The sequence below is a fragment of the Canis lupus genome, chromosome 9, assembly GCF_003254725.2.
Source record: "Canis lupus dingo isolate Sandy chromosome 9, ASM325472v2, whole genome shotgun sequence".
In the NCBI taxonomy this organism is placed as follows: Eukaryota; Metazoa; Chordata; class Mammalia; order Carnivora; family Canidae; genus Canis; species Canis lupus.
This window is the reverse complement of record NC_064251.1, coordinates 56,366,841-56,391,223: the sequence shown is the minus strand read 5'-3', so window position 1 is coordinate 56,391,223 and position 24,383 is coordinate 56,366,841. Positions and strand designations below refer to the sequence as shown.

Sequence of the window (24,383 nt, the reverse complement as noted above, 5' to 3'; positions counted from 1 at the left end):
CAGCCTTGGTGTGTGTCAAGCCATGAAGGGAGATGAAGGAAGGTCTCAATAAAGCAAAGCACACATCCCCATTCCAGATGTTTGGAGGGAGAGACAGATAAGGCTGCGGCTGGGGGGCCAGCAGGCAGCTTGGTGTTTTCGTATTTTAAGCTGGGGGAGATTTAAGTCCTTTGGAAGGTCAAAAGGAGTGCAGCCCCGGTGGCTCAGCAGTTAAGCACCGCATTCAGCCCAGGGCATGATCCTGCATGGAGACTGCTTCTCCCTCTGCCTGTGTCTCTGCCTCTCTGTGTCTCTCATGAATAAATAAAATCTTAAAAAAAAAAAAAAAAGGAAGGTTAAAAGGAGCACCCAGAGGAGAGGGGGCTTCTGATGGTCCAGGAAGGGCAAAGGGATGGCATTTGGAGCTTAGGGACCATTTGACCGTGAGGAAGGGTGGTGCCTCTTCCACTGTACCAGGCAGGAGAACTGGGGCAGACTTGGGGGCCAGGGATGGAGGTTTGTAGGCTGGAAACGAGAGGTCCCAGGTGAGGGCTTCTCTTTTCTCCAAAAAGTAGCATGGGAGCTTCAGAAGCTATGAAATGCCACAGAGGAGAGGGGGCAGGGCATAGGAAAACTGGACCGTGGGGCCTGGTGAGAGTCCAGCTGAGAGTGGAAGTTCTGAGTCTGCAGTAGCCCCACCGTGCTAAAAGCCAAGATAGTTATAGGGTTTTCCCAGGCAGGGATGATGGGAGAACCTGCAGGCAAGGGAGGCAGTGACAGGATGGATCGATCCCTGGATGGCATGGGGAAGGAGGAAGGGGACAGCGGGAGGCATTCAAGGAAGGAGAAGGAGGAGGAAGAGGACTTGAGGCCAGAGAAAAATTTGGAAGCACCAATAGGATGGGCAGAGGTGCTGGGATGACTCTGGGATTGGTAAGGTGGGGCACACTGCTTCACTTTAGAAAGGGAATCCCCATTCTGGGGCTGCGAGAGCCTTCTGGGCAGAGGCTACCATGCCAGGGAAGGGACTCTTCTATGGGGCCTCAGGCCTTTCATTGCAGGGCCACTAGCCACCTAGAAGCTTTGACTGGGGCCCAGTGGAAGCTTGGGAGCCACGCTGAAGACCAGGATTCCTGGGTTTGATGCCGCTACAGGCTGTGGCGTCACCAGGCAAGTCCATTCCTTGCTGGTTCCCCACCCCTCCCCTCCCAGCAGAGATAGTGGGCACAGGCTCAGCCGTCTTCTTCTCTGACCCTGGGAAGAGCCTGAAGGGAGATCCCAAGCTGCCATAGGAAAGTAGGCCTCCCGGTGGGTGGGTGAATGGAAGGGGAGCCTGGCTTCCTCTGCTTTCCTATCTTCCAGCCCCGGCAACTCTTCCCGGGATCAGGCTCCATGCAGAGAGAAGCTTCAAGGTATTCACTCTCTCAAGGCATCCCTGCAAACCCATCCAGATGAGGATCAGAGGCTCAGGGAAAGTGGCCTGTGATCACAGCAGATCCGGAGCTGGAGCCCGCCTGTAGGCCCTTCCCTTTCCTGCCGTTCACATTTCAGCAGGGGCCTCAGGACCCCGATTCTGCCGCCTGGGAGGCCATACCTCCGGCTTTGGACCGGGCTGGCTCTTGCTGCCCCCCCCGCCCCCGGGTCTGCACTCAGCCTCAAGGTTGGATTTGCTCTCTTAAAGGGCCGGAGCCGCGCGGGCGCTGGCGGCAGAGGCGACGACGTCGACGCGCGGAGGACGCCCAGCTCGAGGCGCCGCGGGATGCAGCACTCAGGTCGGGGGGACCCCGGGACTCCCGCCCCGCCCCCCGGCCGGGCGTCGCCGCGCAGGTCTGCGAAGTTTCGCGTGGGTCCGCCAGAGGGCGCCCCGGGGCGGGGCGGGGCGGGGGCCGGGAGCCCCGCAGGGCTGCGGCGGGTCGGTCCCGCCCGAGGGTCGGATGCTGGCCGGGCGATCCGGACTCGAGGGCACCGGACGCTCCGCGGAGCCGGATTCCGGGGGATGAATGCACCGGGCTTCAGAGTGGAGCGTTCTCAGCCGCCGCCGCGGCTCGGATGCCGTCCCCCCGACTGACCCTCCGGTCCCCCCTCCCCACCGCCCGCGCCCAGCCGGGAGGGGACTGCCCCGGGGTCACGCGTCGGGAGGGTCTCGGGGCCCCGGGCCCTGCCGCCCTCTGCCGCGCGGAGCGGGTGGGAGGGGGGACAGGAGGGGAGGGTCCTCGGCCTCCGGGGTGCGCTGCCCCTGCCGACGCCCGCCGCCCCGGCCCCGCCCCCGCCCCGCCCCGGCCCCAGGCCCCGCCCCGGCCGGGCCGCGCCACCCACTCCCCTCCGCCGGGCCCGAGCCCCGGGGGCAGCCGCGGCCGCCGCCCGAGCGCCCGCCATGCCTGTCGCCCCCGCCGCGCGGCTGCTCCGGCTGCTGCTCCTGCTGGGGCCGTGGCTCCCGGCTGCGGGCGCCGTGGAGCCGCCGCTGCCCGCCGTGGTCCTTACCATCCTGGCCCGGAATGCCGAGCACTCGCTGCCCCACTACCTGGGCGCGCTGGAGCGGCTGGACTACCCCCGGGCCAGGCTGGCCCTCTGGTGAGAGACACCGCGCACTGGCACCCCCTGGGCGTGTACCCCCGGCCCCACGGAGAACGCCACCCCCGATGGCCCCATCCGCTCAGTCCAGACACCACCCAGACGGGCCCCTCCCCCGGCAGACAGGCCCTGTAGGGCCTGCAGGGTGACCTCCGAGGCCTTAGGTTGACGCCGGAACACTCACCCCGGCTCTTACTCCTTCTCTGGGGACCTCCTCTGGCTTTAAGTCGGGTCCTCTTGCCCTAGCCTCAGAGCCCAAGCCGAAGACCCCCTCCCTCCCCCTGGGCCCTCTGGTTGCCTTGACCTAGCTGGAGGGCAGCAGGCCGAGCAGCTGGCGTGCCCTGGGTCCCCACGTGGCAGAGATCAGCAGAACTGGGGGTTCCGGGGAGCAGGTGAGTGTGCTGTCTGGCTCCATGCTTCTCTGCAGAGGGGGTCAGACCTGCTCTTCCTTCTCTGGGCTGTTTCCAGCCTCCCTGTGGAAGGTCAGGGTCCTGCCAGCCAAGGGCAGAGCCCCTCCCCTAGAGCCTCCCTGCTGGGTGTCCCCACAGGGTACGCTGGGATCAGAGGCCCTGGTCTGTGGGAGCCAGAACAGGGAGGAGTCCCAGGCTGAGGCTGGGGATAAATTGAGAGGATTGACAAACTAACCCCCACAACACACCAAAGTTGGGCGGGGGGTGGAGCCGTGGCCTGAGCCGTGGCCTGAGCCCTGGCCTGAGCCGTGGCCTGGGGAGGCTGCCCACAATTACCACAGTTTGGGAGTTAGTTAGTTCCCACCCCTACAAGACTTGACACGTAGTTAGTCTTCACTTCTGGGGAATTGGCTTAAAGGGGCAGTATCACCTAGAACTTGGGATCTTGGCTAAGCCCTCTGCACCCGCCCTCTGTCTTGGGAGCCCCTTCTGCAGAGGAGCGGGTCTGCTCTGTGGCAGCAGAGCTCAGGCCCATCAGCACTTCTCAGGGATGTTTCGAGTAGGGTTTGGTCCTTATTACAACTTTCAGGCAGAGGCAAACAGCATCTCTTCGGTCCAGTCCTGACTCGGAGAGGGGAAGGGACTGACCTGTGGTGTCCTGGCAAGGAAGGAAGGTGTCCAGGGTGCGTGGCTGGTGTGTTCCTCAAAGCTGAGGGACTTTGTCTTTCACGTGCATTCATGTTCTGCTGTCTCAGCCCACCTTATACTTACGGAGGGAGAAAGTGAAGCCTAGAGATGGACGGGACTTGTGACTGGGCCCCCGGTGCTTGCCTAACTCTGTAGCACACCTCCCTCCCCTGCAGCACCCAAATGTCCAGCCTCACAGGGGTTGGTGCTCCAGGGGTCAAGGCCACCTTGGGGTTTGGCCCTTTTGTGGCTGTGCACCTCCCCCTCACCCTTCTTCCTCCCATGTCCCCAGGTGTGCCACAGACCACAACACAGACAACACCACGGAGATGCTGCAGGAGTGGCTAGCTGCTGTGGGTGATGACTATGCAACTGTGGTCTGGAGGCCCGAGGGGGAGCCCAGGTGGAGATTGAGGGGAAAGGTTCTTGGGAAAGTGGGCAACAGCTGCAGCCCTGAACCACCACCTCCAGCCCAGGGCTCTGTCCGCTGCCCTGCAGAGAGGGGGACCACATGCACCTGCCCCCTGGGAACTTCTCATCTCTTTACCCTCTCAGGTCCTACCCAGATGAAGAGGGTCCCAAGCATTGGACCAAAGAAAGGCACCAGTTTCTGATGGAGTTGAAACAGGAAGCCCTGACCTTTGCCAGGGACTGGGGGGCTGATTATATCCTGGTAAGAAAGCCTGGCTAGGATGAGGTTTCTCATAGGTGGTATCTGTCCCTGACAGAAATCTCAGTGTGACTTAACTGCCTGTAGGCTGGACTCTTCAGCTAGCAAACTGGGTCAGAATCCAGACTGATATTGAGCTTAGATCCCTATGCTTGAGCTCAGATTAGCTATGAAGCCTGGATCCCTGAGACAGATTGCAGGTTGAATACTGAGCCTAAGTTCCTGGGCTAGAGCCCAGAGTATAAACTGAGCTTGGTTCCCCAGACTAGAACTCAGAGTAGGTCTTTGGCTTTACTCCCTAAGTCAGATCTAGAATCAAGCTCTTAGATCAGCAACTCGAGTCTACTCTCTGGTCCTGATCGCAGGGCCAGTGCTCCAGACTAGATCCTTGGTCCAGAAACAGACCTACTGGTTTATGGGTTAGAACTTTCTAACAGAACCCCATTGGATCCCAGGATACATGTGGGATCTCTGACCATCTAGAGGGATCCCACTCAGTGACTTCTTGGGGGTACAGCCCAGACAAGGCTGGCATCTGTGACAACCCCTTCCCAAAAGTTTGCAGATACAGACAACATTCTGACCAACAACCAGACACTGAGGCTTCTGATAGACCAGGGGCTGCCTGTGGTGGCCCCAATGCTGGACTCTCAGACTTACTACTCCAATTTCTGGTGTGGGATAACCCCCCAGGTAAGGCTGAGGATGGAAACCTTGGGGTGCGGGTTATCGCAGGGGAGCAGTGTTCTGGGGACAGAGGGGCGCCATCATAGTTCAGAGCAACCCCTTTCCCCAGGGTTACTACCGCCGCACCGCCGACTACTTCCCCACCAAGAATCGCCAGCGCCGGGGCTGCTTCCAAGTCCCCATGGTCCATTCCACCTTCTTGGTATCCCTGCGGACTGAGGGGGCAGCCCAGCTCGCCTTCTACCCCCCGCATCCCAACTACAGCTGGCCCTTCGATGATATCATCGTCTTCGCTTATGCCTGCCAGGCTGTTGGTGAGGACAAGCTCTCCATGAGCATTCCTGAGGGTTTCTAGGTCTTTGCACATGCTGTTCCCTCTGCTTTGCATACCCTTCCTCAGTTTCCAGTCCATCCTGTGAAACTCTTGCTTGTCTGGGTCATAGCTTTTCTTGAGCCTACTACCCCGGAAAGCTAAATGCCCTTCTTCTGGCTCTCCGTCATGGCACTTTAATGTATTCCTTAATGTATTTGGCAAATATTTATGGAACATCTACCGTGTGCCAGGCACTGAGAAGACAGTGGTGAGTAAACTCAGGTGGTTTCTGCCTTCCTGGAACTTCCAGTCCAGTCAGTACAAGGATCACACAAATCAGTGTCCAATCACAACCATGATAGGAAGAAATGCTTCTTCATTCCAGATGCTAAGGGAGCTTAGACCAGAGTAGATCTGTCAGGGAAGGCTTCTTGGATGGTGTGAACTTTGAGGCTGAGACCTGAAGTATGGGAAAGCACTAACAAGAGCAAGAAAGAGCATTTTAGGCAACAGGACCAGCAGGTACAAAGGCCCTGTGGTCTCGGAACATAAGAAGGCAAGTGATAGGGACACAGTAAGTGAGGGAAGCGAGGTGTGGCACAGACTGAAGCAGGAAAGGTAGGCAGGAGCCAGCCTATGTGGAGCTGGCCAGCAAGCTTCTGGTCTTTAGCCTGAGAACATTGGGCCAGCCATCAGAGCAATTGGCTTTGCACACTGAAAAGAACACTCTGGTGTTGGTGTTATTTTTAAGATGAAAATTACTTAAAAAAAAAAAAAAAAGAAAGAAAGAAAATTACTAGAAAGTGTTTGGGTTGGGCTGGGCGGGACTGGCTAAATCTAAGTCCTGAGGAATAGAGATAAGAGTGAGATAGAGACCCCCAGTGTTGGGAAGAGGATCTTGGGAGGACTGAACAGGCTAATTCAGGGAGAATGAGAAGTAACGATGTATTTCAGAAGTGTCGCACCTGAGCAAGCAGCGTGCCTACAGTGGCCAGAGGGGAAAGTGTTGTAATTAGCTTTTTTGTGCAAGAGGTATTGGTGAAGTCTGCCGCAGATGTGCAAGACAAAAAAAAAAAAATCGTATCAAGTGCAAAAGGTGAGTGAATGGGAAACAAACGCATGGAGAGTCCATGAGAAGTGTTCCCTTGTTTTTTTTTTTTTTGTTTTTTTTTGTTTTTTTCATTGCTACCACTTCTTCGGGTGTCAGCCTCTGGAACCTGGCCAGCAATTTGAAGGAATTTTATCAGTGGAGTTTCGACTCCATCTTTCAGGCTTCCAAGCACCCAGCTACTGAGGCCCTGCTCTGGATCAGGCCCTGTGCTCCATGCTGGGCATGGGCTTGACTTTTAAGTAGATACTGCATGCCTATTGCTCGAGAGTTCACAGTCTATAGGAGATAAAGGGGAGAGAACTAATGACAATAAAGTGGACAAATATTGAAGAAATAGAAAAGGCCACTCTGGCTGGTGGGTGGAGGGCAGCACAGAGAGGTGGGAGAGGGTGTGGAGTTGCTCACAGTGGGTGATGGTGCTGAGTTCAGACAGGAGGGGGGGCAGGAATGGCAGGTGGGAGTTTGCTTGCTCCTCCCTTCCCGTGATCCTCCAGGGACGGGGCTCTGTCTTACTCACCACCCTTCTCCAGCACCCAGTTGTTGCTCTAGGCACATCTGTTGAATGAATAAACCATCTCGGCAGAAAGGCCCCTTAGATATTGTTTGAATCGAGCCCATTCTCTGTCCAACCCCATAGCCGGAACGCTGAGTCCCAGAGAGGACACCTGCCTTGGGTTCCAAGAGCCCTGCCCCTTACTCCAGCACTCCCTGGGCCTCTCTCCACAGGGGTTACGATCCATGTGTGCAATGAGCACCGTTACGGGTACATGAATGTGCCTGTGAAACCCCACCAGGGGCTGGAGGACGAGAAGGTCAACTTCATCCACCTGATCTTGGAAGCGCTAGGTGAGGGCCAGGGTGCTAGCCTGCTGCCACTGTTCCCAGCTGCCCCCTGCGCCCCTTCTCCCAGGCCCCGGACCTGACTAGGCAGTGGGCTTGGGGTCCCAGCCTCACCTCTAACTGATTTCCTGACTCTGGGCAAGTCCTTTCCCCCCACTGAGCCTCAGTGTCCCCATCTCTGCGATAGAGGCAGGTGGATTCTGTGATCTCTGAGGGCCCCTTCCTTCTGGGTGTTGGAGGGGGATGCTAGGACTCTAGGGTCACTGCTGACGAGAGCCAGTAGGGATTCCTGACTGGTGGGCACTTCCCTCTGCAGTGGATGGGCCCCCAATGTGGGCCTCAGCTCATGTGTCCCGGCCCCCAAAGAGACCCAGCAAGATGGGGTTTGATGAGGTAGGTTCCCTCAGCTCACATGTTTGGGGTCAGGAGGTAGGTGGGCTCTCCCCTCCTAAGATGCCCACTCCTCCTGCACCTACTTTCCCTGCCTCCTCCCCCAGGTGTTCGTCATCAGCCTGGCCCGCCGGCCCGACCGCCGTGAGCGCATGCTAAGCTCACTCTGGGAGATGGAGGTGTCTGGGCGGGTGGTGGATGCTGTGGATGGCCGGTGAGGCTCCCTGGGGCGGGGCCCTGGGCAGCTGGGGGAGCAGCATGGTCCACTGGAGCCCCCTAGGAATGGGGAAAGCAGACAAGTGAGTTGAGTGAGTTTGGTGCTCCCAGGAGGTGCTCAAACAGGGCCTGGGTAATTCTGTCTTAGAGAGTCCCAGGGCAGATTGAAACAGGACAGGATGGCCCCTCATTGGCCTACCAGAGGGAGGAGAGCACAGTGGTTAAGGCCACTGGCATCTGAAGCCCTGAGGCTTGCATTCCAGCTCTGCCACTTACCAGCTGGGTGACCTCTGATGAGTCACTGCCACCTCCCAGCCCTGCTGTGCGAGTGGCAGATACTTGTGCCTTCCTCTTAGGACTTAGAAGGGCTCCATGAGGATTTAGCCAGGGCCTGACACATAGTAAGCATTCCAGAGGTTAGGTGTCTTTATTTCTTTACTATTATTGGGCTTACTCTTCTCTGTCTTGGACTTAGGTCCCGGATGGGTGAGGGTGGCAGTCAGGTAAACCTGGGGAGCCAGAAGTCACAGGGCTACACTTGCCCATGGCTATTGGCCGCTTGTGACCTCAGCCCTGTTGACGGCAGGATGTCCATCCTTTTCTTGGAAGCATGTGCCATGTCCCCCACATTCTTTCTGGGGAGCATGCCCCTCAGACGGCTGCCCATGTCCCCATGCTCCTATTCTCTCCCTGGGCGTACACCCCTGCCTCCGGTGGCTCTGGTTCCCCCAGTTGTCCCCAGTGTCTTCAGGCCGCATGAAACCGTAACAAAGCTCACACCTTCCAACAATACTCCAGTGTGACTGCCCCCAACAGGCATAGGCCTGGAGCCCCTGGGTGGGTCGCTGGCAGTCACCCCTAGCCCCATGATACCTGTTTCCTTCAGGACACTCAACAGCAGCCTCATGAGGAGCCTCGGTGTAGACCTCCTCCCTGGCTACCAGGACCCCTACTCGGGCCGCACACTGACCAAGGGCGAGGTGGGCTGCTTCCTCAGCCACTACTCCATCTGGGAAGAGGTGAGGACCTCGCCCCTTTGGCCCCCAGAACCCCCCTACCAGAGGGAGAGCAGAGGCCACCCCATTCACTGCTCTGTGCTCAGTGCCCAAGGGAGCCAATGGGTAAATGAATATATTAATGAAGACCTAGCCAGCAGCTTTTTAAAATTTTTAAAAAAGATTTTATTTATTCATGAGAGACACAGGGAGAAGCAAAGATATAGGCAGAGGGAGAAGCAGGCTCCTTGTGGGGAGCCCAATGTGGGACTCTATCCCAGAACCCCGGGATCACGACCTGAGCCAAAGGCAGATAGATGCTCAACCACTGAGCCACCCAGGTTCTATATATATTAAAGATTGTGTTTACTTCTGTGAGAGAGTGAGTGAGAGAGCATGAGTAGGGGGAGGAGCAGAGGGAGGGAGGAGACTCCCCACTAAACAGGGAGCCCGATGTGGGGCTCGATCCCAGGACTCTGGGATTGAGACCCAAGCCGAAGGCAGACGCTTAATTATCTGAGCCACCCGAGCATCCCAGCCAGCAGCTTTATTTTTTTTTTAATGTGAGCTTTTCTTTTTTTTTAAAAAAAGATTATTTATTTATTTATTTATTTATTTATTCATAGACACAGAGAGAGAGAGGCAGAGACACAGACAGAGGGAGAAGCAGGCTCCATGCAGGGAGCCCGATATGGGGGACTTGATCCCGGGTCTCCAGGATCATACCCCAGGCTGCAGGTGGTGCCAAACCGCTGCACCACCAGCGCCAGCAGCTTTAAACTTCCTGTGTGTTCAACCCTATACCATATTCATTTTGTAGTCTCTACAGAGCTCATCCTGTACTCTAGGAGATCTTCTGCTCTGAGACTAGAGGTGAATAATAAAAAGGCCTCTCTGGCTCTTTTGGGGCTCAGGGACCAGAGCAGGTCACAAAAACCAGGGAAGAACCAAGCTTGCCCATAGAGGAGAAATGTTCAGACTATCCTAGAGTGTGGATTAGCCTGGATTCCTGGCCTGGGGTGGGGTTAGGCTGGGCCTCACCATCAGGGACACTTAAGTGCTCAGGGCATGATCATGGGGTCCTGGAATCGAGTCCCACATCGGACTCCCTGCATGGAGCCTGCTTCTCCCTCTGCCTATGTCTCTGCCTCTCTCTCTTTCTGTGTCTCTCATGCATAAATTCATAAAATCTTAAAAAAAAAAAAAAAGAAATCAGCTCAGTAAACTGAAATGAAAGGCATCCTTCTATCTGTTCAAAGACAGTAGAAGATTAACAGCAATATAAGCTCACGTGCATATATTTTAGCTACAGTAGAACATAAAACAAGGAGTGGGTCTGGGTGCTGCCTCCTGGAGGGGCGCCCGCCCCTTGGAGGGCCAGTCCCCTGATCCCTCCAGCAGGGTCCAGGCAGTGACCTCTCACAGGCACTCACAACCCCCCAACCCTGAGCTGAGGCTTCTGGGCCAAGCCCCAGGCCTCTTCTTCCCACCCCAGAACACACAGCTCCTGTCTGCTCCAGGGCCTTTGCCCCCACTGTTTTACTCTGCCCAGAAGCTCTACTTAAGTGTCCCAGAGTCCAGGGATTGAGTCCCACATCGGACTCCCTGCATGGAGCCTGCTTCTCTCTCTGCCTGTGTCTCTGCCTCTCTCTCTCTGTGTCTCTCATGAATAAATAAATAAAATCTTAAAAAAAATAAAATAAAGAGCCATCCCCCTGTGTTGTGTCCCCCCACACACACCCCCATCCCCGTACCACAGGTGGTTGCCAGGCGCCTGGCCCGCATCTTGGTGTTTGAGGATGACGTGCGCTTTGAGAGCAACTTCAGGGGGCGACTGGAGCGGCTGATGGAAGAAGTGGAGGCAGAGAAACTGCCATGGGACCTAATGTAGGCAGCCTGCGGCTCTGGGGGGTTGGAGGGAAGAGAGGGGAGGCCTCTGGGGCTCTGCCTCCTGCTGGGGCCCTGCCCAGTCCTTCCCCTGAGCCTGGCCTGTGGGATGTGATTGGGGAAGGGGTCCTCTGACACCCTGGGACCTGCAGTGACTCTGGTTTTCCCTTGGTGTCACTGTAGCTACCTCGGTCGCAAACAGGTGAACCCTGAAGAGGAGGCAGCTGTGGAGGGGCTGCCACACCTGGTGGTGGCTGGGTACTCCTACTGGACCCTGGCATACGTCTTGAGCCTGGCGGGTGCTCGCAAGTTGCTGGCCTCCCAGCCGCTGCACCGAATGCTGCCTGTGGACGAGTTCCTGCCCATCATGTTTGACCAGCACCCTAAGTGAGTGTCAGATGGGGGCCGGGCAGGGTCAGCTCATCCCAGGAGCCCAGTCTCAAGCATTAAGTCCCCTTGCTGAGCAGCTGGGGAGATGGAGGCTGAGTCACTTCCTCAAGGTCATGGAGGCATAGCCCTCCTGGCCCCGGAGTTAGACCAACCTAGGTGTCCATTCTGTGCTGCCCGTGTGTTTTTTTTTTTTGTTTTTTTGTTTTTTTATGCCCGTGTGGTTCTTAAGCCACTTCCATGTTCTGAGCCTCAGTTTCTCCATCTGTTAAATGAGAGGAGTAGAGACTCTGCTCCTTGCATTTGCTGTGAGGTCTTGAGGGGGAAGGCAGGGAGGTGCTGCAGGCAGGTGAGATGCCCAGCTCCAGGCAGGCGTGCAGTGTGGCTGGAGGAGACCCACCTCAGCCCTCCTGAGCCTTCTTTCTGCCTCACAGTGAGCAGTACAAGGCACACTTCTGGCCTCGGGACCTGCGTGCCTTCTCCGCACGGCCCTTGCTCGCGGCGCCCACCCACTACGCAGGGGACGCTGAGTGGCTCAGCGACACGGAAACATCCTCGCCCTGGGACGATGACAGCGGCCGCATCATCAGCTGGAGTGGCTCTCACAAGACCCTGCGTGGCCCCCGCCTGGACCTGGCTGGCAGCAGTGGGCACAGCCTCCACCCTCATCCCCGGGATGAGCTCTAGGTGAGGGTGCAAGCCCCATGTGCCTTGGTTTTCTCTCCCCTTCCAGGCTGTGTCGGGGTCTCTGTGTTTCCTTCTCCCCCTGCCTTCTCTCCTCCCCCCTCTGGCTCTGCTCTGCCTGTCTCTGGCTCCCTGCATTGTCTCTACCTCAAGCTCTCTCTCTATCTCTGTCTCTGACCTTCTCTGTGTCTTTTTCTCTCTCTGCTTCTGGATATCCGACTCTAGTTCTTTCTATTCCTGTCCTCTTGCCTCTTCTGTCCCACCAGGTCCAGGTGACTCCAGAGAAGTGTCCAGGAGCAGGCTGCAGCTGGCCAGGGAGCAGAGTTGGAGATGGTGCTAAGAACCGCCGCCAGGAGCCACAGGCCCCATAGAGACCCAACTGTCACCTTAGGCACAGCTACTCTGCCCTCTGGCCCCGTCTCACATCGGGAGAAACCACTCAGAGATGGCTCCCCTCCCTGAAGGTCATGTAGAGAAAGGGCAGGGCTCTCAGGCCCTCTCACCCTGCCCAGCCTAACTCAGGGCCTGGGGTCAAGGGAAGGGGGGGCTCCCCAGCCTTCAGTTTCAAGCTGGATAGACACCTGGATCCCTGTCCTCCCCATGGACCCAACTGCTGGGGCCTCTCCATCACCTTCTACCTCCACCTCAGCCCCTCCCCAGTCAACACCTGGGTCTCACCTGCTGGGACCCATCCTCTCCCCTGGCCAGTGGGATGTGCAGGGAGGGGGGAGGAGGACCCTTGCAGACCTAATGCCCAGCACATAATAGGCCCTCAATAAAAGCCAGCTGGTATTTGCACTTTATATTTTTAACTCCTGGATGAGCCTCTGTGTGTGTCACAAGGTCTGGGAGGGAAGGGCTCCTGATCTACAGATGACCAGTTGGCAAGACAGAGAGGGGCGGGCAGCCTGGCATCACCACCTCCTTGCTAGGTGACTTTGGGTGGATCCCATCCCTCCCTGGGTCTTAGTCGGCTTGGTGGTGATGTGGACGTGGGAGAGAAGCATGTCATGGGCCGGATGGGTATAGTATAGTCTGGCCCAGAGCCCAGCCCACAGTGAATGCTCACCCTTTGGGACTGTCCTAGGCATCACCAGCCTCACCTTGCCTGGCAGGGTGAGCCCAGACTCAGGGCTGCCAAGCCCCCTCCCCTTTGAATCTTCGCTTGCGCGCAGCACGGCCTCCACCCCTAGCCCTGGGATGAGCTCTAGGTGAGGGCCCCAGCCCCGTGCGCCTCAGTTTTCTCTCCCCTTCCAGGCTGTGTTGAGGTCTCTGCTCCCTTCTCCCTCTGCCTTCTTCTCTCCTCCGTCCCTCTGGCTCTGCTCCATCCCAGGGGCGGGGGGCGGGTATTATAGATCCAAGACTCCCCTCTGGCCCTAACCCATGTAGCCACCAGAGGGCGAAAGAAAGCAGAACATGGTCTTCGTGGGGGCCAGGGCACCCTCTGCCTGGTGTGGGGCCCGCGAGGCAGAAGGGAGCGGAAGGGAGCCTGGGGCCTTTGGAATCTGCCCCCAGTGCTGCTGCACTACCTACAGCAGCTGCACCATCTTCTGCTCTCCTGCTTGGGAACTGCTGGCCTTCCTCTCCATCACCCGTCCATAGGGTCAGGCTTCTGAGCCCAGCAATTGTCTCCAGTGCTTGCACTCAGGCAGCTGGAGGGGTAGGGAGCTGGCTCCTCGCCTTGGCTGTGGCTGCCTTGGCTTCCACCAGCACAAGACTGTGGCCCTGGCATGTCTAGGTTTCCTTCCTCAGAGGAGCCCACTCTGCCATGTCAGCCCCTTGACTTGGTTATATAAGCCCAGGCCGAGTTGGACAGGCACCTCCAGAGGCTGGGCTAGCCCTTGGTTCTGTCCTGGGGATGAGGTCCAGTTGTCCTGGCTTTGGTCCCGGGACATGTCATGGCTGTGAGAAGGGTCAAAACTTTTGGGGGGCGGGGGGAGATGGGGGTGGGGGAGGTGCTGTGTTAATTCAGAGAGTGAAAGCCATTTAATTCCAGATGGCTATGACCTTGAGCAAGTCCCTTCTCTCCAAACTTCAGGTGTCACCTTCGTTCATTGAAACAGTCATTTATTGAGCCCTGTTCCTATGGGCCAGGTTTAGGCATCAGGGATACAGTACTGAATGAAAGTGCCCCCAAAGATCCCTGACCTGGTGTGGTTGACATTGTAGGAAGGAAATAGACATAAATATATGAGTAAATATTTTTTTAAAGATTGTATTTATTTATTCATGAGACACACACACACACACAGAGAGAGATAGAGAGAGAGAGGCAGAAACACAGAGGGAGAAGCAGGCTCCATACAGGGACTCGATCCCAGGTCTCCAGGATCACAACCTGGGCTGAAGATGGCACTAAACTACTGAGCCACCCGGGGCTGCCCCAATGAGTAAATATTAGTGTGGCAGGTGCTGTAGAGTAAAACAGGGGAGGAGACATCATCAAGTATGGTCTGAGAAGTTAACATCTGAACAAAGATTCAGAGGTGAGGGGACAAGCTGTGGGGATATCTGAAGGAAGCCCATTCCAGACCAAGGGAACAGAAAAGCAAAAGTCCTCAGGCAGGAGCAGGACTGGCAGGTTCAAAAGACGGCAAGGAGGCCAGTGTGACTGGAGCAGAGTGAGCAAGGCCTGGAGGGCCTGGAGGTGATGGAGCCATGGTTGGGGCCAGAGCAAGGAGGACCTTAGAGGTCATTCTGGCTTTTACTCAGCAACAGGGAGCCCCTAAAGGGTTTGAGGCCAAGAAATGACATGGTCGAACTTACTTTAACATGATGAGCCTGGCTACTGTACTGAGACTAAACTGCAGGTTGGTCCAGTGGAGAAACAAGGAGACAAGTTAGAGCCCATTGTAATAATCCAGGTGTGACACAGTGATGCCTCCTACCAGGGTGTTCACTAGCAGTGAGGCAGTGAGAAGGAGAGCCAGCAAAATTTCTAGAGCAGGATAGGAGGTTTTGCAGATGCTGACACCACCAGCCAGAGCTTTCTTGTGCTGCCTAGCCATGGTCAACCCCACTGTATTTTATTTTTTAGGTTGTATTTATTTGAGAGAGAGCACGTGCATGAGTAGGGAGAGGGGCAAAGGGAGAGGGAGAAGCAGACTCCCTGCTGAGCAGGGAGCCCAACGCAGGGCTCTACCCCAGGACTCTGAGATCATGACCTGAGCCGAAGGCAGACACTTAACTGACTGAGCCACCAGATGCCCCAACCCCACCACGTTCTTGAGCTGTTGGGCTACACCTCCTTCCAGCTGTTTGTATACAAATTTTCCGAGACAGCAGAAAACTTGCATGCTCTGAGAACTGGGGGCAGAAGGATTTGGCTCCTGCTCCCCAGAAGGATTCGGGGATTTCTGTGCCAGGGCAGTGACGTCACACACCATGATGGCACTGGCAGCATCTACAGGGAGAAGTTCGATGATGAGAATTTTATCCTGAAGCACACAGGTCCTGGCACCTCATCCATGGCCCATGCTGAGCCCAACACAAATGGTACCCAGTTTTTCATCTGTGCTGCCAAGCCCAAGTGGCTGGAGGGTGAGCCCATGGTCTTGGGCAAAGTGAAAGAGGACACAGAAGCCATGGAGTGCTTTGGATCCAAGAATGGCAAGATCAGCAAAGTGTCCAGTGCTGTCCGCGGACATGCTAATAAATTGGCTTGTGCTTTATCTCCCCATCTGCCTGCAATGAATGTCCTGTGGTCTTCATTCTCTCACAATAGATCTTTGGGTTCCACATTTTCCTTATCCCCCTCCCAGTCCAGATGGACACAAGTGTTAAGCTGTGAAATAAAAAGTAAACAACAGACAAGCAAAAAAGAGGAAATGAGGATGAAGTCGAAGTTTGGGGCCCGGGAGGAATGGAGAAGACTATGGGGTGAGGGCTGGCTGGGGGCGGGTGGGCAGGATCCAGGTGCAGATGTCAGGTTGTTGGATGTATGAGCCTGGGATTCAGGGTTCAGATCTGGGCTGAAGACAGAGGCTGAGAATCTTGTCCTGACCCAAGAGCCCTGGCCCCAAACCACACACCGCACAACCCCCTCCCTCACCTGGCAAGCTTATTAAAATACACATTACTGCCCCCTCCTGCTTCTCCCCAACTGGGTTCTGCTTCAGTAGGTTGTGGGTGAGGCCTGACTTTCTGAGCAAAACCACCCCAGGTCATTTCAGAGTAATTGCCAGCTCTGGAAACTCCCGCTAAATTAAACACACAGAGAAACTGGCTTTGATGATTATTTATTTATTTATTTATTTATTTATTTATTTATTTATTTTTATTTTTAAAATTTTTATTTATTTATGATAGTCACACACACACACAGAGAGAGAGAGAGAGAGAGGCAGAGACATAGGCAAAGGGAGAAGCAGGCTCCATGCACCAGGAGCCCGATGTGGGATTCGATCCCGGGTCTCCAGGATCGCGCCCTGAGCCAAAGGCAGGCGCTAAACCGCTGCGCCACCCAGGGATCCCTGATGATTCTTTTTTAAAGATTTATTTATTTATTCATGAGAGACACACACACAGAGAGAGAGAGAGAGAGGGAGGGAGAGAGGCAGAGATACAGGCAGAGGGAGAAAGAAGCAAGCTCCCTGCAGGGAGCCCTATGCAGGACTCCATTCCCCACCCAGGATCATGCCCTGAGCCTAAGGCAGCCGCTCAACCTCTGAGCCACCCAGGCGCCTGGACTTTGATGATTTTTGACAAACGTAAACAGCCCTGTCACCACTGCAACAATGACGATATGGAACATATTCCACGAATTCCCCCACACCAGCCCCTGGAAACCACAGATCCGTTTTCTGTCCTCATGGCTGTGTTGCTTCAAACTGTCCAACAGTTGGACTCATGTAGTATGTGGCCTCTTGTGTCTGCTTTATAATGGGTATAATGTTTTATTTGGAGGTTTTATACAAATCTGAACTTTAATACCTTCCCTAATATGTTACACTATGGTTTCTAATCCTAATGTATTAGGAAGCAGGTGTTAGAAAGTTTTCATCAAGTCTTCCAAGTATCTCCCAATACTCTCCCGGTTAATCAGATGCTGCGCAAATACTCTGGGTTTCTTTGTGTGCCCAGTTGGGAAGCCTCGCCTGAGGCACCTCCCCTGCTTGGGAGACACACTGGTAACAGAGAAAGGAAGAGAGTGAGGATGGGGGCCGGTGGGCAGGAACCGTGTCTCCGGCACCTCCCTCTTGTGGACGGCTTCTAATTTGCTCTGCCCACCCCCCAAAGTTGGTACATTTGTTTGCAAACCAAGAGACAAGGGGCTTTCCTCTGAGTAAATGGCAGTAGCTTTGGGGCATTGGCTGTTTCCCAACTGTTTTGCCTATTCAAGGAGGATTTCTGTCTCCCTTCTGGTTTCTCAGCTGACTTGTAGATGCTAAGGAAGAGAGCCCTCCCTGGATGGTGGCAGTCTCTGCAAGCCCCGGTGCTTCTGCTAGCCCCAGCATGGACACCCCCCACCCCGGGCAGAGAAAGCTGGTTTGAGTTGTCTCTGTCCTTTCTATGACCTTGGGCAAGTGTCCTGAGCCTTCTCTAGCCTCAGTTTTCTGCTCTGTAAAATGGGGTCAGCACTGATGCCAAGCTGACTGGACATTGTTAGGCTTCACTGAGCTCTCTCCTGCAGGTGAGCTTGCTGCCTGGCACAGAGGGAACACTGAGCTGATGGTTGCTGGCATCACAGTGACCCTCCAGACAGTGACAGAGTGGATAAGGGTGGACTTGGGAGGTCTGCCTGAGTCAGAAGGGAGTGGGTCGCCCTGGAAACAGATAATCTAACTTCCAGTTTCACCTCTATCACTTAATTGTGCCACGTGAGCCAAGTGCTTCTCCTTGCAGTAAAATCCTTCAGTTTTCTCCTCTGCAAAACTAGGCATGACTAGATTTGCCCTCCAAGGCCCCTCCCTGATGGCCTGGGGACTAAAGTTTGGATGGTCCCAAACTTTCAAGTACGTCTGAATCATCTGGAGAACTTGCTAAAACACAGGTTGCTGAGCCCCATCCCAGGGTTTCTGGCTCAGTAGGTCCAGGGTGAGGTCTAAAGATTTGCACCTCTACCAAGTTCCCTGGTGGTGCTGATGTTGTAGATGCGGGGACCCCATGTTGGGAACCACTGGTTTGGGCAGCTGCAGAGCCAGGACTCTCAGTGAGTGCAGAGTCCGTCCAGTCTCAAACGCCCAGAGCCAGGGAGGGTCTGCACAAAGGGTCTAATAGGAGCCAAGCCTTGCTAAGGCCTGGAAAAATTTTCTTTACCAGTTCCATCCACAACTTGAAAGAAAAAGCCAGGCCCACTCTGGAGCCCAGATTCCTTCTCCCCAGGGAAGTGCTGGGGCAGTTGCATCAGGGCCCTGGAGGAGGTGTTCCTGGATGGGAAAAACAGATAATCAGGCCCTTGGGCAAATGGAGAGGCTGGAGCCTGAGCCAGGGGGTGGGGCAGGGGTACTGAGGGGCATCACTCTGCTGTTAGCTGCTCACAAGATTGGGGCTCAGAGCTGGAACTGCTGGCTAGCTCCTCCTCTACCTGTGCTTCTTTCTAACAGCAGAATCCCACACTCATTGCTGAAATTTGGGAAAACAGAACGAGGAAAATAAAATTGTCAGTGTTAACATTTTGAGATAGTGTATTCTGGTTTTAAGAAAAAAAATTTGGGGGATCCCTGGGTGGCGCAGCGGTTTGGCGCCTGCCTTTGGCCCAGGGCACGATCCTGGAGACCCGGGATCGAATCCCACGTCGGGCTCCCGGTGCATGGAGCCTGCTTCTCCCTCTGCCTATGTCTCTGCCTCTCTCTCTCTGTGACTATCATAAAAAAAAAAAAAAAAAAAAAAAAAAAAAAAAAAAAAAAAAATTTAAAAAAAAGAAAAAAAATTTGTTTAAAGCGACTCTTTTTTTAGATTTTATTTATTTATTCATGACACACAGAGAGAGAGAGTGATAGAGAGGCAGAGACACAGGCAGAGGGAGATGCAGGCTCCTTGCAGGGAGCACGACGCGGGACTCTAACCTGGGACTCCAGGATCACGCCCTGGGCAGAAGGCGGCGCTAAACCGCTGAGCCACCTGGGCTGCCCAAGAAAAAAAAATGTTTAAGTAGGCTCCACGCACAACGTGGGCCTTGAACTCATGACCCTGATATCAAAAATCAGTCACATGCTCTACTGACTGAGCCAGCTGGGCACCCCTGAAAAAAATTTAATATCTTCTTTTTTTTTTTTTTAAGATTCTATTTTATTTTGAAGTAATCTCTACACTCAACATGGAGCTCAAACTCACAACCCTAAAAAAAAAAAAAAAAAAAAAAAAACTCACAACCCTGAGATCAAGAGTCACAAGCTCTACTGACTGAGCCAGCTAGATGCCCCTAAAAAATTTTTTAATCTTTCCTTTTTTTTTTTTTTAAAGATTTTATTTATTTACTCATGAGAGACATAGAGAGAGGCAGAGACATCGGCAGAGGGAGAAGCAGACTCCCTGAGGGGAGCCTGATGTGGGACTTGATCCCCAGACTTTGGGATCACGCCCTGAGTGGAAGGCTGATGCTCAACCACTGAGCCACCCAGGTGCCCCCAATCTCTTCTTTTTAAAAAGATTTTATTTTTTCATTTTATTTTGAAGTAATCTCTATATCCAGCACGGGGCTCAAACTCACAACCCTGAGATCAAGAGTCACACACCCTACGGACTGAGCCAGTCAGGTGTCCCCTTATTTCTTATTTCCTAGGCTGAGTGATAGCTCCATTAATCTCTATTTTATTACACTTTTTAAAAAATATTTTAGGGATCCCTGGGTGGCTCAGTGGTTTAGCGCCTGCCTTCAGCCCAGGGCGCAATCCTGGAGTCCTGGGATCAAGTCCCATGTTGGGCTCCCTGCATGGAGCCTGCTTCTCCCTCCTCTTGGCCTCTCTCTCTCTCTCTCTGTCTATCATAAATAAATAAACCTTAAAAAAATTAAAATAAAATAAAAATAAAATAAACAATATTATTTATTTATTTATTCGTGAGGGACACAGAGAGAGAGAGAGAGGTGAAGACACAGGCAGAGGGAGAAGCAGACTCCATGCAGGGAGCCTGAAGTGGGACTTGATTCCAGGACCCCAGGATCATGACCTGAGCCAAAGACAGACACTCAACCACTGAGCCACCCAGGTGCCCCTATTATTACATCTTTATTTTTTTTTATTTTAATTTTTTTATTACATCTTTAAACTGAATATGAGCACTCTGTTATGGGTTGAATTGTGTCCCCCAAAAGTTCATATGTTGAAGTCCGAACTCCTAGCCCCCCAGAATATGACCTTATTTGGAAATAGGGTCATTATACATATAAGTAGTAAAGATAGGTCATATCAGAGTAGAGTAGGCCTCTAATTCAGTATAACTGGTGTCCTTATAAAAAGGGGAAAGTTGGCTCCAGACATGCACACAGGGAGAATGTCCCATCTGGATGGGAGTTCTGCTACCGAGGAACCTACCAGAAGCCAGCAGAGAGGCTCAGGACAGATCCTTCCCTAGTGCCTTTAGAGGGAGCTGTGCCTTACTCACAGATCTCAGATGTCTTGCCTCAAAATTGTCAGACAGTACATTGCTGTTGTTCAGGTCACTCAGTTTGTTGTATTTTGTTATAGTAGCCTTAGCAAACAGATATGCATCACATATCCCCTTTTGAAAATACAGTTCACAATTAGAATTTTTTTCAAAAGTACCACAGAGAATATACAAGAGGGACCTAAGAAACACCCTCTACCAGAAACTTGCATTCTTTTCTCTATGAATTTCATTTTTTAAAAAAGATTTATTTTTTATTTATTTATTTATGATAGACATAGAGAGAGACAAAGACACAGGCAGAAGGAGAAGCAGGCTCCACGCCTGGAGCCCGACACGGGACTCGATCACGGGACTCGATCCCGGGACTCGATCCCGGGACTCCAGGATTGGCCCTGGGCCAAAGGCAGGCGTGAAACCACTGAGACACCCAGGGATCCTCTTTGAATTTCATTTTTTAAAAGATTTTACTTGTTTATTTGAGAGAGAGCGCACAAGCAGGAGGGAGAGGTATAGGGGGAGGGAGAAGCAGACTCCCTCCTGAGCAAGAAGCCTGATGGACATGGGACTTGATCCTAGGATTCTGAGATGGTGACCTGAGCCAAAGGCAGATACTTAACTGACTGAGCCACCCAGCACTCCTTCTCTAAGAATTTATCTATCTATCTATCTATCTATCTATCTATCTATCTATCTATCATCTATCTAATCTTTCTTCTTTTTTTTATATTAAAGGAAGAGCTTTTATTGGGAAAAACAAAAAACAACGGTTTATTTATTTTTTAGTAATGGCATCTTTGTGGGGAAGAACAAAAGGGGGTACCGGGAATCACATCCCTCTGGGGCAGGAGGCTCAAGCTGTCCACAATCCCCTGTCCCTCCCCGTCGGGGACACTTGGGGGTGCTGGTGGAGGAATGAAAGGGAAGAAGCAGGGTATGATTGATAAAGCTAACGAGGAGACAAAAGGCACTGGTAGTTAGATCCTGGGCCTGCGGGAGGGAGGGCACCGGCCCCGGGCTCCTGGGCATCCAGACCTGGCTGCTAGTCCTTTCCCTTCCCTTTCTTGGCTTTGGCCTTGGCTTTGGTCTTGGGGGTGCAGGGCTTGGTCGCGCGGATGGTCTCCTGGCACTGGGCATTGTACCGCGCCTTCTTGAGGGTGCCTTGGCGGGCTTTGGTGCCCGAGCCCCTGTCACACGCCCCCCAGTTCTCAAACTCGTACTTGCAGTCCGCTCCGAACTCCTTCTTCAGTTGCAAGGCACCCGGCACCGGATGCGCTGGGTCTGGGCCCCGCGGGTACCCTCGCGGAAACCCACGCCGCAGTCCTTGCTGCTGGGGGTGCAGGGCCCCCAGGTCCACTCCGCGCACTCGCTCCCCGGGGCCGCCCTTTGTCACTTTGTCTTTCTTTTTGGCCACCGCGGCGGGGAGCGCCAGCAGGGTGGGGAGGGCGAGGAGGAGGAAGCCTCGGAGCTGCATCTCGCTCGCTGCCCGCGGTGCTGCGCTCCCTCCCGCGCCGGGCCCTAATCTTTCTTTTTTTAAAGATTTTATTCATTTATTCATGAGAGATGCACAGAGAGAGGCAGAGACATAAGCAGAAGGAAAAGCAGGCTCCCTGCTGGGAACCTGATGTGGGGTCACGACCTGAGATGCTCAACCACTGAGCCCCCCAGGTACCCCTTCCCTATGAATTTCTAGATAGATTTCTCCCCAGCCTCCCAAACACTTGCACAAGCCTTGCACTTTACAGTTTACAACCTCAACCTGTTTTTTTCTGCCAATACCTCATGATTATCTTCAGCAAGTTTGTAATCTGTTAATTTTTTCCTGACAATAAACATATTGCTTTGCAAAAATTCTTACACATTATCGGGATGCCTGGCTGGCTCTGTCAGTAGAGCATGCAAATCTTGATCTTGGGGTTGTATGTTCAAGCCCCATGTTAGGTATAGAGATTAGGGTGTTTTTTTTTTTTTTTTAAGATTTTTATTTATTCAAGAGACAGAGAGAGAGGCAGAGACACAGGCAGGGAGAGAAGCAGGCTCCACGCAGGGAGCCTGATGTGGGACTCGATCTCGGGATTCCAGGATCATGACCTGAGCCAAAGGTAGATGCTCAATCACTGAGCCACCCAAGTGTCCCAAAAGATTTTAAGTAATTACCCACAATATAGGGCTTAAAATTACAACCCTGAGATTAAGAGCTGCATGCTTTACCAATTGAGCCAACCATGGGCCCCTATTTTTAAATTTTTAAGGAACCTCTACACTGTTTTCTATAGTGGCTGCACCAATTTACTTTCCCAGGAACAGTGTATGAAGTTTCCTTTTTTCTCACACCCTCACCAACACTTATTTCTTGTCTTTTTGGTAACTAAGTCCTGACATATGTGACATCTCATTGAGGTTTTGAGATTTTGTTTGTTTGTTTGTTTGTTTATTGTGAGTCAAGGTGGGCAAGGTAGGGTGGTGGTAGGAAGGGCAGAGGGAGAAAATCCCAAGCTGACTGCACTGGGTGCCGAGCGATGAGCCACCCAGGCACCCCTCACTAATATTTTAATTTACATTTCCCTGATGATGAGTGATGTTGAGCATCTTTTCATGTGTTTGTGGGCCATATGTATGTCTTCTTTGGGAAAATGTCTATTTAGATCCTCTGCCTATCTTTTAATTCACTTATTTTGATTTTTTGGTGTTGAATGGTATGAGTTCTTTATATTTTTGGATATTAACCCCTCATTGGGTATATCATTTGCAAATATCTTTTCCCATTCAGAGTTTGTCTTTTTTTTTTTAAGATTTATTTATTTATTCATGAAAGACAGAGACAGAAAGAGGCAGAGACATAGGCAGAGGGAGAAGCAAGGCTCCTCACAGGGAGCCTGATGTGGGACTCAATCCTGGGACTCCAGGATCACGCCCTGGGCCGAAGGCAGGCGCTAAACCTCTGAGCCACCCAGGGATCCCCTAGTTTGTCTTTTTTTTGTTGTTGTTGTTAGTGTCTTCTCTCTCTCTCTCTCTCTTTTTTGTTTTCCACTGTGCAAAAGCTTTTTTATTTTGGAGTAGTTCCAAGAGTTAATTTTTACCTGTGTTTCCCCTGCTTGGGAGACATATTGAGAAAAATGTTGCTGAGACTGATGTCAAAGGAACCACTGATTGTTTTCTTCTGACTACTCTATTTGTAACTGCACTGTGCTACTCATCCTTGCACCAGCCTCTAGAGAGAAATAATATACACAGGGTGTGCACTGTACAAATGCATATTGTGTATTACTAATTGGCTCTTGCTCCAACCCCAATAAGACTTCCTGAGCCATGAGGAGCCCTTTTTTTTTGCCTGGGCTACAAGCAAGCCCAAGGGACACCTCTTTCGCCTTTCCCTGAGTTTCTCAACCTCTTGAGAAGGTAAGGAGGGGTCAGTCTAAAGACAACTGAGGGGGAAAAAAGGCTGAAAGGAAATTCCTCTTTAATGTCTAAATATTTGCCTACTTCCTTATGTTAAAATTCATTCCTAGGGGAGCCTGATGGTTCAGTTGGTACAGCACATGACTCTTGATCTTGGGGTCGTGAATTTTTTATTTTATTTTTTGGGGGGGAGGATTGTGACTTTGAGCTTTACTCTTACACATTGAGTGTAGAGATTGCTTCAAAATAAAATCTTTAAAAAAATTATATATACACATACCCACATATATATAAACAACTGGTCTAAGAAGTTATTGGTCTTTAAGATTTTCTTTTCTATTTATGTGTTTTTTCATTATTTTCTAAGATTCTTTTTTTTTTTAACATTTTATTTATTCATGAGAGACAGAGAGAGGCAGAGACATAGGAAGAGGGAGAAGCAGGCTCCCCACAATGAGGCTGATGTGGGACTCGATCCCACATCCCAGGATCATGCCCTGAGCTGAGCAGATGCTCCACTGCTAAGCCACCCAGGCGTCCCAAAGATTTATCAAAATATAATGTCCAGTTGTTCTGTCAAAAGATTATCTCAAAAAATTTTAAAGATTTT

General features: G+C 52.8%; 1 protein-coding gene and 1 pseudogene across 4 annotated transcripts; one reads left to right on the top strand and one right to left on the bottom strand.

Annotated features, from left to right (window-relative positions):
• Positions 1 to 2,336: 2,336 nt before the first annotated feature.
• CERCAM (cerebral endothelial cell adhesion molecule) lies at positions 2,337 to 12,630 on the top strand. Of its 4 annotated transcripts, XM_025475319.3 has the most exons (15): positions 2,339 to 2,550; positions 2,797 to 2,942; positions 3,550 to 3,643; positions 3,940 to 4,050; positions 4,203 to 4,320; positions 4,876 to 5,010; positions 5,114 to 5,318; positions 7,155 to 7,274; positions 7,585 to 7,661; positions 7,766 to 7,872; positions 8,761 to 8,893; positions 10,629 to 10,756; positions 10,940 to 11,143; positions 11,578 to 11,830; positions 12,094 to 12,630. In XM_025475319.3, the coding sequence occupies exons 1-14, from the start codon at positions 2,354 to 2,356 to the stop codon at positions 11,828 to 11,830; spliced, it is 2,028 nt and encodes a 675-aa protein (XP_025331104.1). In that variant the 5' UTR covers positions 2,339 to 2,353; the 3' UTR covers positions 12,094 to 12,630. The 4 variants fall into 4 exon arrangements, with proteins under 4 accessions (XP_025331107.1, XP_025331104.1, XP_025331105.1 ...); XM_025475320.3 differs by lacking the exon at positions 3,550 to 3,643 and having other exon boundaries at positions 2,859 to 2,942; XM_049114411.1 differs by lacking the exon at positions 2,797 to 2,942 and having other exon boundaries at positions 2,507 to 2,550.
• An 8,486-nt stretch (positions 12,631 to 21,116) lies between these two features.
• LOC112677090 (midkine-like) lies at positions 21,117 to 21,890 on the bottom strand (annotated as a pseudogene).
• Between the last annotated feature and the right edge of the window lie 2,493 nt (positions 21,891 to 24,383).

Excerpts from the sequence above, each read along its gene's own strand:
- CERCAM (XM_025475319.3), top strand. The coding sequence starts at position 2,354 with ATGCCTGTCGCCCCCGCCGCGCGGCTGCTCCGGCTGCTGCTCCTGCTG. Across the intron at positions 4,051-4,202 it reads AGGCCCGAGGGGGAGCCCAG|GTCCTACCCAGATGAAGAGG; the intron begins GTGGAGATTGAG and ends TTACCCTCTCAG. Across the intron at positions 5,319-7,154 it reads TTATGCCTGCCAGGCTGTTG|GGGTTACGATCCATGTGTGC; the intron begins GTGAGGACAAGC and ends CTCTCTCCACAG.